Genomic DNA, 15,513 nt, shown 5'->3' with positions numbered 1-15,513 from the left:
ATATATATATATATATATATATATATATATATTCATATACGTGTGTGTATATATTAGGGCTGCAACAACTAATCGATAAAAAATCGATGATAAAAAATAGTTGCCGATCAATTTAGTCATAGATTCGTTGGATCTATGCTGAGAAACAATAATCAAAATAAGTATGGTGCCAGTATGCTGTTTTTTTTTCAATAAAATACTGGAAAGGATAGAAATGTAGTTTGTCTCTTTTACCCGATTATTAATCGATTAATCGAAGTAATAATCGACAGATCAATCGATTATCAAATTAGTAAGTATACATTGTTTTAGTTACCGTAAATTCAGGACTATGAGCCGCTACTTTTTTCCTACATTTTGAAACGTGGGGTTTAAGAGTCGAGCGGCTAATTTATGGATTTTTCTTTGCTTAAATAAAATAAAAAATATTTTATAAAAAAAAAACTAGCAAAAACACTGGATGCTTTTTTGTTTGTGCTTTGGCGCCATCTTTTGTATGAGTTTGCTCATTGCAGGTCCTTCCATTTACCGGCAGTGCGTTGTTGTTTTTTTTAACCGGAGTGCCGTTCAGTCTTCTAGCTGTCCATAGCGTTTCTACTCTTATGGATTCTTCATTTATCACTCCAAGCAACGTTTGCAAGTTTTACAGCATAACTAAAACTGTTAATACTTACTAAACCGTCCCATGTGTGACGTCTGTAGGAGTGTTTTCATTATTGTATTATTAACGTGCAACGGCATCCTTTTTGTGTTGTTTCATTTTCATTGAATTCCTCAGTAAACTCACCAAGTGAGTTATCGAGTCTGTTTAGTTGATTGGAGAGGTAGCTTCTGCAGCTAGTGGGTCCATGACAATGGCTTATGTTTTGTGTGATCAGCCGTTTTACTGCCATGTTACAGGCATGCTTTGGAAACAATTAAGGTATGTAAATAAACGTTTATAGAACATTACTGTGTAAATAACACATTTTGCAATGCATATATCTGCAGTGAGGCTAACTTATGGAAAAATATTTCTATATATTTCTTCTAAAATGTAGTGAGTGCTGCTTATATCCTGGTGCGCTCTGTAGTCCAGGAGTAATGAATGAAGAATCCTTTCGAGTAGAAAAGCTATGGACGGTTATTCTTCCGGTTCAAGGCAAGGAAACGGCTTTGTCAACCTGCAGTGAGCAAACTCGTTCAAAAGATGGTGCCATAACACAAACAATAACAAACCTTTTTAGTGTCTCGGTCAGTGTTTTATGAAAACTATTTGTTGTATAAAAACACGGCCGTTAGCGAAGAAAAATCCATAAATTTGCCACACAGTTTTATAGGTCGCAGGGTTAAAGACAATGGGAAAAAAGTAGCAGCTTATGGTTTGGAAAATAAGATAAATAAGATATAAATGTAACTTCAGCAATGAAAGGTTAGTTATTATTTATAAATGTAACCTGGGCAATGATAATTCAGATATAAAACAATGCAGTGTAAGTGTGTGGGCTGAGGCGCCACGTCTTTCTGTGGAGGAGGAGATGTTACATGGCCATGTCATGTAAGTGTCGACCATTACAGCGTTTCAGCATTGCTCTCTCTCACTTCTTCAAAAATGCCATACCCACGTGTCCACAAGTGTCATCTTGTCATAAAAATGCGGATCCTTTTGATGGTTACTGTTAGAGATGTCCGATAATATCGGCCAATAAATGCTTTAAAATGTAATATTGGAAATTATCGGTATCGGTTTCAAAAAGCAAAATGTATGACTTTTCAAAACGCCGCTGTACGGAGTGGTACACGGACGTAGGGAGAAGTGCAGAGCAGTTGCGTCTCCCAGTCATACTCGCCAACCCCCTCGATTTTCCCGGGAGACTCCCGAATTTCAGTGCCCCTCCCGAAAATCTCCCGGGGCAACCATTCTCCCGATTTCCACCCAGACAACAATATTGGGGGCGTGCCTTAAAGGCACTGCCTTTGCGCTCCGGCCTAATCACATAATATCTACGGCTTTTCACACACACAAGTGAATGCCAGGCATACTTGGTCAACAGCCATACAGGTCACACTGAGGGTGGCCGTATAAACGACTTTAACACTGTTACAAATATGCGGCACACTGTGTACACACACCAAACAAGAATGACAAACACATTTCGGGAGAACATCCGCACCGTAACACAACATAAACGCAACAGAACAAATACCGTATTTTTTGGAGTATATGTCGCTCCGGAGTATAAGTCGCACCAGCCGAAAATGCATAATAAAGAAGGAAAAAAACATATATAAGTCGCACTGGAGTATAAGTCGCATTTTTTGGGGAAATTTATTTGATAAAATCCAACACCAAGAATAGACATTTGAAAGGCAATTTAAAATAAATAAAGAATAGTGAACAGGCTGAATAAGTGTACGTTATATGAGGCATAAATAACCAACTGAGAACGTGCCTGGTATGTTAACGTAACATATTATGGTAAGAGTCATTCAAATAACTATAACATATAGAACATGCTATACGTTTACCAAACAATCTGTCACTCCTAATCGCTAAATCCCATGAAATCTTATACGTCTAGTCTCTTACGTGAATGAGCTAAATAATATTATTTGATATTTTACGCTAATGTGTTAATCATTTCACACATAAGTCGCTCCTGAGTATAAGTCGCAACCCCGGCCAAACTATGAAAAAAACTGCGACTTATAGTCCGAAAAATATGGTACCCAGAACCCCTTGCAGCACTAACTCTTCCGGGACGCTACAATATACACGCCCCCCCCCCCTCCCCCCCACACACACACCTAAACCCCGCCCACCTCAACCTCCTCATGCTCTCTCAGGGAGAGCGTGTCCCAAATTCCAAGCTGCTGTTTTGAGGCATGTTAAAAAAAATAATGCACTTTCTGACTTCCATAATAAATATGGCAGTGCCATGTTGGCATTTTTTTCCATTACTTGAGTTGATTTATTTTGGAAAACCTTGTTACATTGTTTAATGCATCCAGCGGGGCATCACAACAAAATTAGGCATAACAATGTGTTAATTCCACGACTGTATATATCGGTATCGGTTGATAATTAAGAGTTGGACAATATCGGCAAAAAAGCCATTATCGGACATCTCTAGTTACTGTATATGTGAAAGTATACATGTTGATGCTGAACGTGGAAATGAACTTAGAATTTAAAAAAAGGATACATTTAAATGTTAAAGTCCTCTCTGCAAAGATGTTGTGGAAGCCCTAAAACTTACCGAGTGATGGGTTAACCTTAGTGCAAAGCCTAAACTACAGCAAAGTAATAAAGCTTTTTGTCAGGGGAAAAAAACACTCCATCCATCCATTTGCTATGGCTTATCCTGTTCAGGATGTGTTTGACACAACTGTGTTAAGTGTTTTCAGGATTGATTTAGTACGGGAGACGGATTACATCCGACTGTCTGATAGCCGGTCCATCCGACTATTTGGCCCAGTTGTGTGAAATGGAAAGAAATATACTGTAGCACAGTTGCTAATGAAAACACTGTAGTTATGGAAATATTACTTTCCAAATTGCAAAATAATGATTGCCAATATCTTTGAGCGGCTTAGTGCATCAAAGCCGTGGTCGTTTCCACCGAGCTAAAAATACCTCTGCTCTGGTAATAGGGTCAGTACCTCCTCGGAGCCGTAATGATGTAAGCCTGGATTTGCTCATTTTTTGTCTTAATTTGGTGATGGAGGCTGTTTTATGAGACGCGGGTGGTTGACTTTGTATTCGCCGCTGGGGGAAAGCTGCCTTGAGAGGGTTAACAGTGAAGCCAGCAGAGCACCCAGAAGTCTCAGCACGCAGAGTTTCTAAAATTACGCTCTCAGGTTGACCCGCAGCTCTCGGGGCTTTCGGGGGGAAAAAAACAACCACCCACCAGATCTCCATTTCTTTTACCGTCCAGTCTTCTCGCTTTTTGTTTTTCTCTTTGTAATGAGAGGAGTTGTATGAAATCATACTTCGACAATGTTTATCTATCCCCTTTTATGAACTTGGTGCTTTGACCCGTGAGATTTGTTCTTCTTATCCCCAGATGTTCAGTGAGAGTACCAGTTTATTGACACCGAAAAGAACCCTTTGAGGAGATGTTGATTTCTGTAATCTGTTGGCATGCGGGAAGCCTTTGAATGGAGGCGGTGTCAGCATTTCTTGAGCACTACGTGTACCATTTTCTGAATATGAACGGTTGTCTCAGTCCAGGTTCCCCACCTTTTTCCTTAAGTCAGCTAAAGCCTGAAGAGTTTTTTGGGGATCTTATCAGCTCGTTTAGATGCGCAAGACCCTCAAGTGCAAGATGTGCAATATTTTTTGTAACACAGACATAAAGTAAAAACAAGTTAATAATTTGGATTTTATAGAGGGGAATACACTCAACAAAAATATAAACACAGGACTAGTTTTTGCCTCCATTTTCCTTGACCTGAACTTAAAGATGAAATAAAAAAATATTTGCACACAAAAGTTCAATTTCTCTCAGATTTTGTTAACAAATCTGTGTTAGCGTACAGTTTTACTGTATTAGAGGTTGTTTTTTTTGACACCAACTAAATAGTTCCGGACCTACACTAGGGATGATGCTCGAAACCGGTTTTCCCGGTTGTTCGATAAGAAAAGAACCGAGTCCTCGGACTCGAATCCCTTGTTGAGAACCGGTACCCGTTATCGAGACCACTATAGTAAAGAAAAAGAGTTGGTTCTTTATTTGAATCCCTGAGAAGAAATCCCTTCCCACAGGAATTGCCCTGTGGGACGCAATGTTATGCCCATTTGATTGTAGACTCTTACTGACACCTTGTGGCGATACGCGTCATTAGTTTGGGCACTTCCGGGTTGAGACAATTGAGAAGTAGACAAGTTGTGTTAGCTCCTACAAGCTTTGGAAAAGATAAGTCTGTAAGTAAACTGTTTAACTTGTTTATATAACTCAATATTAAGGTGGAAAGTGTTTCAATTTGAAAAACGATTTTTGTGCACTGTTTCAATGGATGTTTTGAGGACTTAAAATGGCTGCCAGTCGTGTATTTCCACCATCGAAATAGTTTCAACACTCAGTATGTTAATTAAATCACATCATTGTGTGTATTTCAGTTTAAAAAAAACCAAAAAAACAGTCCAGTGCAAGACAAAAGTAAAGATAGGAAAAGACAAAGCAAGATCAACAACAATAAAGAGCCTAACTGGATTAATCTGCTTTGGAACTTTATTAGACGTCTTGGATTGTTTGTTAGGTGTCTGCCAAAATATATAACCTCAACACGTATAGTGAGGGCAGAACAGGCAATATGCAATTATTGCCAGGCTTCGCTCTCATGTAAGGGAAGAAGAATTGTTGATTGATGACTGTGTTGTTCTTAGTGTCATAGTGTGTGTAGTTAGTATGTTCCAATAGCAGCAGAAGTGCACTTTTTGGAGAGCTGTATTATTTTCAGTTTTGTGCCCAAGGGACTGATTTTATTTAACACTATATTATTATTTATACACATATAGTGATCACAGAGACAGGTTGTTTATGTGTTACTGTATATATTTGTTTTTCTGAAAAATCCCACTTAATGTACTTTGGGTAACAACAGTCTATATATATATATATATATATATATATATATATATATATATATATATATATATATATATATATATATATATATATATATATATATATATATATATATATATATATATATATATATATATATATATTTTAGGGGGGTAACAGTCAATATTTATTTATTTAATATATTTAATTTTTTCTTATAAAATAAAAGTGAGCTTTTGTTAAAGCAAATATTGTGTTTTTTTCCATATACAACAACCTATCTGGAATCGATAAGGAATCGGTTCGATAAGAGGAGTCGATAATGGGCTCGAACTCGATAATTTCTTATCAAACATCATCCCTACCGGGTACCGATTCACATAAAATCCAACAGTGTCATGTTACTGTACCTGGGTTGCGTGTGACGTGACCTGACTCTTTGCAGTTTGGTATTTGGCAATCACTCCAGCAGCACTGAGAGCAAACTCCGCCAAACTACCTCGAAGTAATGTTGCAATTTTCAATGCCAACAAAAAAAATGTACTCAAAAAAAGGCTCAGATGTAAGTAAAGTAAGGCTCCACTTTTCCAAAAATGCCCTAGCTCTATGATAATAATTATTGGCTTTGCTATTGACATGGTACTCATTAGCATTAGCGATTTTACATGGCGATTTCAACACCTTCTTATTTGTTGATGAAAACTACAACTAAGATGCACGTTGCAATCAAACAGCTGGTGCATAATAAGTGCAATACTTACAGTATGAACATTTAGGGCACAACAAAAGATTAGATTTAGCAAAGACTGAACTGACTCGCCACCACAACATAAACTACAGTTTAGGCTACACTGCCATCTAATGTCTTGGACTTGCAACTGTAATCGTAACTTATTGTCACCCTTGCAAATGATACTTAGATATGTGACAATAAAACAGTATATAACAACTAGACAGCAGTTATTATCAGCTCATTTTTAAATGATGTGATAAAATGTTAGATTTTATTATCAAAAACAAGTATTAGTTATTGACACAAACAAAAGTACCCAAAATTGGTACCGGTATTGATTCCCAGGTAACAGGAATTGGTATCGTACCGGTTCAAATGTTAACGGTACACATCCCTAATTAAGTGGGTGGGTGTAAGGATCGGTGTAACTCGACCTGTCGCCACCTCGTCGCTGCCACCACAGCCTGGGGGGGCAATAGACTACAGACTAGGGTTGGGTATCGTTTGAATTCGAACGATTCCGATTCCAATTCCGATTCCTGACTATTCTTGATTCCGATTCTTTTAAGAGGCAGGGTCAAAAAAAAGTTTAGGATATTTTAAATGAGCTAGCTAACCTACAGTCTTTCTGAATGAAATAGTCTGACATTCTCCATAAAATTTTAATTCTATTAACTTTTTATGAACTTTACTATAAATTCCTCACAGGGCTGTTTTCAACTAGAATATAAATATCAAATCTATGAACTTGAATATAAATATTATAAATTATGAATACATTTTCCCAGGGGTACACTTTCCTCAAGAGAGCTTTATTTTTGAAAACCTCATGAAAACACATTTACACACACAAGTGTATGATGCTGCAGGAAACCTCATGAAAACACATTTACACACACAAGTGTATGATGCTGCAGGTACTTAAACATGTTACCGTGCTCCCACTGATGGGCTAACCTGGTGCAGAAAAGCAAATAAACAATAAGAAACAACTTGCAAAACCCAGTCCAGATTAGCAGCAGGTACAGTATAAAATCAGAGACAGTTCTTGTTTAGGAAAATGACCATATCCGCCTTCTCAGGCAGGATGCGTGAGCGTTCTGGACAGATAGTGTCTCCTGCTGTGGAAAATACACGTTCGCTGGGTGTGGAAGAAGCTTGAACGCATAAATAGGAGAAAGCGAGATATGACAGCAAAGGATTAATCTTTTGTTGGTTCCACCACCGTGCAGCAGGGTCGTCAGACATAAGTATCGGTGGAACGTCCTGGTACATCTGCAGCTCTCTCTCCACTTGTTTCTTGATGGACATGGAGCTCTGTTATTTCGCGGTTATTTCATTTTTTTTTTGTAAAGTAAAGCCACACTTTCGACCGCCGACGCCCGCTATCCATGCTTGAGCTTGACTGACTCGCTCGGCTATGCTAACACTTCCGGCGGTGGGCGCTTCTTCGTTGGTGTTCAGCGGCTTCTTCTTCCGGTTCGGCGGACTTATTTTTTTCCGGTCGGCGGACTGGTATCGAAAATAGGAATCGAAATTTAAACTTTTGAACGATTCCGGGAATATCGGAAAGTTAGTTCCGGTTCCAATCGATACTCGATACCCAACCCTACTACAGACTGTGGTGACGTAGGCCGCGTCGTCCCGTGAAGAAGCCTACAACTTTTGGTTGTGTTTTCCGCTCCATTTGCTGAATGGCAATATACGATAAATATCTCGATATTTTTTCCGTAAAGTAAAAACAAAACAGTCCTAGTTACCTGAGATACTAAAATAATGACTTATAAAGTCAAATTAATGACTTACTGTAAGTAAGCGTTTGCAATAAGCGTTTGAAAAAAAGAGTTAAAAGTGGGGCCACATGCTGACATATGCTCAACTCATCATGCTTAATTTATTACAGCATTTGGGAAGCCTGTAGTTGATTTTTATTATGTAAATGTTATATTTTTATCAACATGTGATAGCAGGGACCCTGCCATTCAAAACTAGGCTGCTACATTACTAATGATTAATGTAACTATAGCTGAAAAAAGAGTACAATAGCAATAGGAGAGACTATTCATCCCTGAACACCATGGAGTTCATGTAGGCTTAATGATGCACTTACATTATTATATCAACTATTAGAGACAGCTTCAGGAAACTCTTCTTTTAACATAATGTCCTTTTTTGCTGCTTCAACACAGCTCAATCAACACAGAAAAAGGTAAAGTGAAATAACTTAGTTGTTAACTGTAGGTCAATAATGCTTGTCTTTCTCTCAGAAAGACAGGACTTTGCTGTCCGTAACACACACACACGCACACACACCGCACAGTAAGCTAACGTTACGCTAAAAGCTAATTAGCCTTCACCTCAAGGACTGCGAGCGAGCTGAACTGCCGCTTATGTTTCTACAACGTCAACGGGCTCATAGTGATGTTACTAGTAGTTGACTTGGAAATGTTTATTATAATTTGGGGAGAGTCCGCTGCCTGATGCTTACCTTTCTGCTCACTCCACCGAAGGAGCACTGACGCCATGCGCTCTGAATACGCACTGCTGATTGGCTGTTACCGCTCTGCGTGAAACCAATCAGATGGTTCTGTGGGTGGGACAATGCTGGGTGCTGCAGAGACCTACTGACAGAGGCAGAGGCAAAACTAAGCGGAGCAGCTTGTTAAGACTTTAGTTTAAGCGGTGGCTCTTTGTCGCCTTAACAACAAAGCTCTGCGGGAAACCCTGAATGTTATCAGAAAAATAGCAAAGTAAGGACATAATTATCAGAGTGATGTGGTGTGGGCCAAGTAGCTTTACTACTGAATAGACGGCTGGTCATATGAAATAAATGTTATAATACATGTTTATAATGTTGAAACCTGCCATGTACCAAGTAGTAATAACAAAAAAAAATTCAAAACATTTTTTGTTTTGTTTTAAAATATTGAGGGGGTATGAAAAAGTTCAACTGCATCATTTTCATCAAATATTTTTTCTCCTTTTTCTATGTTGCAGTAGAGAGACAAATTGTTCAGAAGAGGACTTTCACCCGATGGATAAATCTGCATTTAAAAAAGGTTTGTTCACGTCTTCACAATGAACGACCACATCAAAAGTCATGGTTGTGGTCCGATGACTGATGCAGTGAAAGAAAATACTATCACACACACTACAAACACCTTTTTAAAATCATCATTTAATATCACATCAATCAGCGTATGTTGAAGTGGACAAGAATGAACAAAATGTGGTTTTCTATAATTAAGTAATACCTACACTCTAGGGTTGTACGGTACTTGAATCGTACCGCGATACTAATTAATCATATTCGGTACTATACTGCCTCTAAGGAGATTAACACTGATACCAACCTAGCCATTAGTCAACACCACTTACAGACAAAGAATGACTTACTTATTTTTAAAATAGCCATAATAATATATTCTAATTATGCTTATTTTCCAGTTGATTATTTTCCAGCAGAGCATCGTTGTATTTACAATGTTAGTGTTGTTGTGACACATCCGTACTTTGTGTTTGTTCTCCAAGAGAGTGAGTCAGGGCCAGCTGAGCATCTTATCAAGCCCTTTTGTCTTTGCACACAAAGAGCTTCTCTTCTTTTGGCCGTGCGACAAATCTCTGACCTACTAAAATACAGTAATACACTTGTCTTCCATCTTTGCCCCCCACAGTAATTGTCAATGTTTTAAGTTTAAAGGTGAACTGCACTTTTGTTGGAATTTTGCCTATCATTCACAGTCCTTATCTAAGATGAGCACACATTTTTCTTTTTTATGCATTCTAACTCGTAAATAAAGGCTAGCAAAAGTCAGCTAACAATGGAGCCAATGGGATTCGCTCTATTCCGCTTATAAAGCACTCTTTTATATACAAAACCCAAAAGCAGTGAAGTTGGCACGTTGTGTAAATGGTAAATAAAAACAGAATACAATGATTTGCAAATCCTTTTCAACTTATATTCAATTGAATAGACTGCAAAGACAAGATATTTAATGTTCCAACTGAGAAACTAATTTGCTATTTGGGCTTATTGGACCCTAATTAGAATAAAAACAAAAAAAATCATCTTTTAATATGGTGTACTTAGTCCATAAGTACACAAACGTGTACTTCATGTGTAGTGACATGCAAATTTTATTTTTACACTTTTTTTTCAAAATTCCATTGTATGTTATACTCTTCTGACACCACCAAATAGCAGTATAAGTGTCCATTTATCGTTATAAGACCCCAATTCAGTAGTGTACACAATTTTGGAAATAAGAGCTAAAATGTGCTGTCCACGCATGTGGCCACTAAGGCCTTTAGAGGTTAACTTAGAATTTAATGGCAGCAACACATTGCAAAAAAGTTGGCACAGGGGCATTTTTACCACTACGTTACATGGCCTTTCCTTTTAACAACACTCAGTAAACGTTTGAGAACTGAGGAGACCAATTTTTGAAACTTTTCAGGTGGAATTCTTTCCCATTCTTTCTTGATGTACAGCTTAAGTTGTTCAAACAGTCCGGGGCTCTCTGTTGTGGTATTTTAGGCTTCATAATGTGCCACACATTTTCAATGGGAGACACGTCTGGACTGCAGACGGGCCAGTCTAAAACCCGCACTCTTTTACTATGAAGCCACACTGTTGTAACATGTGCATGGCTTGTCATTGTCTTGCTGAAATAAGCAGCGGCGTCCATGAAAAATACATTTGATGAAAATACATTGGATGGCAACATATGTTGCTCCAAAACCTGTATACATTTTAGCATTAATGGTACATTCACAGATGTGTAAGTTGCCCATGCCTTGGGCACTAATACACCCCCATACCATCACAGATGCTGGCTTTTCAACTTTGCGCCTAGAATGATCCGGATTGTTCTTTTCCTCTTTGTTACGGAGGACACGACATCCACAGTTTCCAAAAACAATTTGAAATGTGGACTCGTCAGACCACAGAACACTTTTAACAAAGTTTACCATGAATTCATTAACGTGGACCCCGACTTAAACAAGTTGAAAAACGTACTCGGGTGTTACCATTTAGTGGTCGATTGTACGGAATATGTACTGTACTGTGCAATCTACTAATAAAAGTTTCAATCAATCAATCAAAAACCAGTTTGAACGTTAAGCAATTTGTCTTTGCAGTCTATTCAATTGAATATAGGTTAAAAAGGATTTGCAAATCATTGTATTCTGTTTTTATTTACCATTTACACAACGTGTCCACTTCACTTCTTTTGGGTTTTGTACATCTTGTAAGTATACATTTAATGTAGTGACAGGCACATTCATAATAACATGAATTATTGACGTATTTTAATCATTTTAAGCATACAGGGGCGTTTGAAGTCTCTATTTCCTTCAACAACAACTAGTACTAACCATGGCAGATTTTGAGAGAGCTAACAAAGCCTACTTTGGGTGATGATACAAAACCAAAATATTTTTGAACTACGGAGGATGAGCTACAAGTTTTAGAAGATGTGTGATAAGCAGATCGGGCAAGTAGCAGTGTTGCTAAGTGCTGAACAAACAATTCAAACTACAAACATAATAAAACAATCACTTACTGTATGTTTGCTCTGACTGAGATGCCGAAGGATGGGATGTTCATATTTTCCATTTGGATAAAGAATTAATCATAATCCACTCGGAGGTAAAAAAAAGGGAAAAAAAGTGAAGCAAACAAGCGTTTTTTTCGTGTGTTTCTCACCATCTTTGGTCTAAGTTGAATGTCAAAGTTGACCAACATCTCGGTTTATGGCCACAACCTTCTGCTATCCAGGTGAGAGACATGATTTATCATCTATAATTAACTTTCACCAGCTGGAAAGGAAAATTGAATTGAATTTGAGAGCAGCCAGCATGGACGAATAGAACAGACAAGTCATTGTTTTGTCTGCTCGTGGAAAACAAACATCCTAATCTACGATTTGACTCCCTTGAATGGCCTTGACGCTGTGAAAACAGGACCAGGCTGTTCTGGAAAAACACCCCCGAGGACACCTCAATGATGGACGCTATTGACCTCCCTCCCTCCTCAACGACACCTGGAGTCAAACTTTTTCAGATCGGCCTCAGTCTAAAAAAAACATTACATCATCACACCCAAGACAATTGGGCACATACGCACACACACACCCTCCCCCACCCCACGCCTTCACCACCGCTTGTTTTCCCCTCGGGGTGATGGTCGGATGGCATTGCTTCATAACAGCGGTCGCCTTCCAGGGTCCCAACTCCCCGCCCCTCTGTTGCGAGTTTGTTGTGATTATATGTAACGTGTTTATGTGTGTATTGCATGGAGGTTTTTTCTCACTCCAGACTAGGCCCCCTTAAGAGCCCAGTCTAGATTGTATTTTTTTACTCATCTTTTTCCCCAACGTTTTACCTTTTTCCCATCTTTTACGGGGCGCCTTATGGCGACCCATCAGCGTTCCTGTTCTGTAACCCTGTACACTGTTTGTTTGTCTAATCTTGAACGGGTTTGTGCTGAAAACAAAGTTTTGTTGTACTTGTGCAATGACAATAAAGACCTATCTCAGAGACGATGCAGTAGCTCACCGGCTCAATATGTCAACATAGCAGCATAAGCTAGCTAGCGCTTATAATAACAGTATCGCTAATACTTCAGTATTTAGATAACGAGATGTAAATCCACTATTGTTTGCATTTTGTGGATGCTTTTTAGAGGGCTTTATGGGCGGAATGGTGTACTCCCATGAGATGCTTTGTTAGTCACCTCATACTTGCCGTGTTTTCCGAATTAGAATGCAAAACAAAAATAAACATAGGTGTTCTTGACTAACATAGGAATTGTTAATGATAAGCACATTTAAAAAAAGTGCAATTCCCCTTTAAGGCTTGGATGTTTCATGCCAACACACAAGGCATGTTTTTATTTCTACCTAGCCCAGGGGTGTCCTACCTTCTGAAAAATGTACGTTCCTGGCACCTTGCCACGCTGACTTTGCATTGAGGTCCAATGACTGCGTGAACATCCAAAGGTTTCTAGGACTTCAGTTCGTGGTTCGTGTTAGGATGATGATTGACAATTGCATTCACTCACCTCGCTGCCCTGCCCCAGTCACCAGACCAAGCTGCCAGTAAACACAAGCAGAGACAAGAAACGCTAGACAGAGTACAGGAAGTGATAAAAATAAGAGTCTGTACAGACGCAAGCCATGACACAACCTTTTCTTTGTGCACCTATTAGATTTGTATTTCATTATCCCTGCTTTACACCAACTGGTGGGTGTCAGTGACCATCCATCCATTTTCTACCGCTTGTCCCTTTCGGGGTCACGGGGGTGCCGGAGCCTATCCCAGCTGCACTTGGGCGGATGGCAGGGTACACCCTGGAGAAGTCGCCACCTCACCATATATCATACTTGCCAACCCTCCCGATTTTCCCGGGAGACTCCCGAATTTCAGTGCCCTTCCTGAAAATCTCCCAGGGCAACCATTCTCCCGAATTTCTCCCGATTTCCACCCGGACAACAATATTGGGGGCGTGCCTTAAAGGCACTGCCTTTAGCGTCCTCTCTCACCTGAAAAGGAGACTATTATATATGTCTCCATTATCCATAGGTTTATCTATGACCCATAAAGTACGCAGGCACGGAGCTATTTCTCAGCGTGTGTTTATTCCAGCCGGCACGTTAATACACTGACACACAACATCCGGATTCCCATCATGCATTGCTTCAAAACTACGGCAAGTAGTAATGTCCAAAAACATAACCGAGACGAAGCAGAAGAACGAAGAAGAAACATGGCGACGACGAAGTAAGAAGAAGTACGCTTGCAAGTTCCAAAATGATTGGAAAAAATAATTTCAGTTCATCCAGGACAGCTCGAAGGGGAAGGGGTATGCTGCCTGCACATTTTGTAGATCAGACTTTTATGTGTGTGTATATGTGTAAATAAATTAACACTGAAATTCAAGTATTTCTTTTATTTATATATGTATATATACATATATATAATGAAATACATTTTTTTTAAATATATATATAGCTAGAATTCTCTGAAAGTCAAGTATTTCTTTTATTTATATATATATATATATATATATATATATATATATATATATATATATATATATATATATATATATATATATATATATATATATATATATAAGAAATACTTGAATTTCAGTGAATTCTAGCTATAAATATACCCCAACCCCACCCATCTTCCGAATTCGGAGGTCTCACGGTTGGCAAGTATGCCATATATTTGTAGTTAGTTAATACAAAATATCCTATTGTTTTGTTTTTTTTTAATAGAAAAGTAATCTCATGTTACCTCCTCAGTGTGACCAACCCATTGAAGTCCAAGACCTTTTCCAAGAGATCCAAGATGGACGGATTCTCATGGCTCTCCTGGAAGAACTCTCTGGCTGCAAGCTGGTCAGACTCGCACTCTTTTACCCGTTAATGTAACCGCATAAATAAATGCTGTTACCGTGCAATGATTGCTGTGGGTGTTTGTCGAATCGTTGTCCAGCTTCATGGCTTCAAGAAGTCCTCTCACCGTATCTTCAGACTCAACAACATTGCCAAAGTCTTGGCCTTCCTCGAAGAGAGAAATGTGAGTGACACACAATAGCCGTGTTATCCAAATGTTAGTAATATACAGTAATTAAAATACAGTATATTCTGTGCATGTGTCCTGCTCAACAGGTAAAGCTCGTCAGTATCGACGCTGCTGATGTTGCTGATGGAAACTCCTCCATTATACTGGGACTCATTTGGAACATCATTCTCTTTTTCCAGGTTTACGCACTTTTTGATACTTCATGTTTAAAAAAAAAAAAGCTTCTCTTTCAGTTTGTGCATAGTCAATTCACAAAAGGCAAGGAAAATATTAAAGCTGCGAGCAGCGTTGAACGGGCCCCCGCCCTCCTTGCACCGCGGGGTTAACGCGAGTCAGTGGGCATGCATGATATAAAAAATGAGATTTTATCATCGAAAACAAATTAACACACACTAAAGTACTGAAAATTGGTACCATTAAGTATCTATCGATTCCAAAGTCCTGGAATTTGGTACCTTACCAGTTCAAATGTAAAAGGTACACATCCCTAATGGGAAGCACCAATTTCTGCATTGATTTGATTGTTTTCCCAGCTCTCCCGTTACTCTTTTGAGTTGTGGTTATGGTTAGGTTTAGTTTAGTTTATTTCAACCATGCGACAGTTACAATATGATATCGTAAATCTCTGAG

General features: G+C 38.7%; 1 protein-coding gene and 1 long non-coding RNA gene across 2 annotated transcripts in view; one reads left to right on the top strand and one right to left on the bottom strand.

Annotated features, from left to right (window-relative positions):
* LOC133646175 (interaptin-like) overlaps positions 1-15,513 on the top strand; it is a 57,487-nt gene that overhangs the window by 14,634 nt on the left and 27,340 nt on the right. Inside the window, exons 3-6 of the mRNA XM_062041286.1 lie at positions 9,280-9,341; positions 14,601-14,696; positions 14,794-14,877; positions 14,970-15,062. Of these exons, the coding sequence (XP_061897270.1) occupies positions 9,280-9,341; positions 14,601-14,696; positions 14,794-14,877; positions 14,970-15,062 (335 nt within the window). The remainder of the gene's footprint in view (positions 1-9,279; positions 9,342-14,600; positions 14,697-14,793; positions 14,878-14,969; positions 15,063-15,513) is intronic.
* The window catches only part of LOC133646177 (uncharacterized), a 40,874-nt gene continuing 34,247 nt past the window's right edge, over positions 8,887-15,513 (bottom strand). Inside the window, exons 3-5 of the long non-coding RNA XR_009825235.1 lie at positions 13,349-13,379; positions 13,208-13,268; positions 8,887-8,903 (exon numbers count right to left, since the gene is read on the bottom strand). This is a non-coding gene — a long non-coding RNA (uncharacterized LOC133646177). The remainder of the gene's footprint in view (positions 8,904-13,207; positions 13,269-13,348; positions 13,380-15,513) is intronic.

The sequence above is a fragment of the Entelurus aequoreus genome, linkage group LG03 (assembly GCF_033978785.1).
Source record: "Entelurus aequoreus isolate RoL-2023_Sb linkage group LG03, RoL_Eaeq_v1.1, whole genome shotgun sequence".
Lineage (NCBI taxonomy): Eukaryota > Metazoa > Chordata > Actinopteri > Syngnathiformes > Syngnathidae > Entelurus > Entelurus aequoreus.
This window is presented reverse-complemented; position numbering and strand designations above follow the sequence as displayed.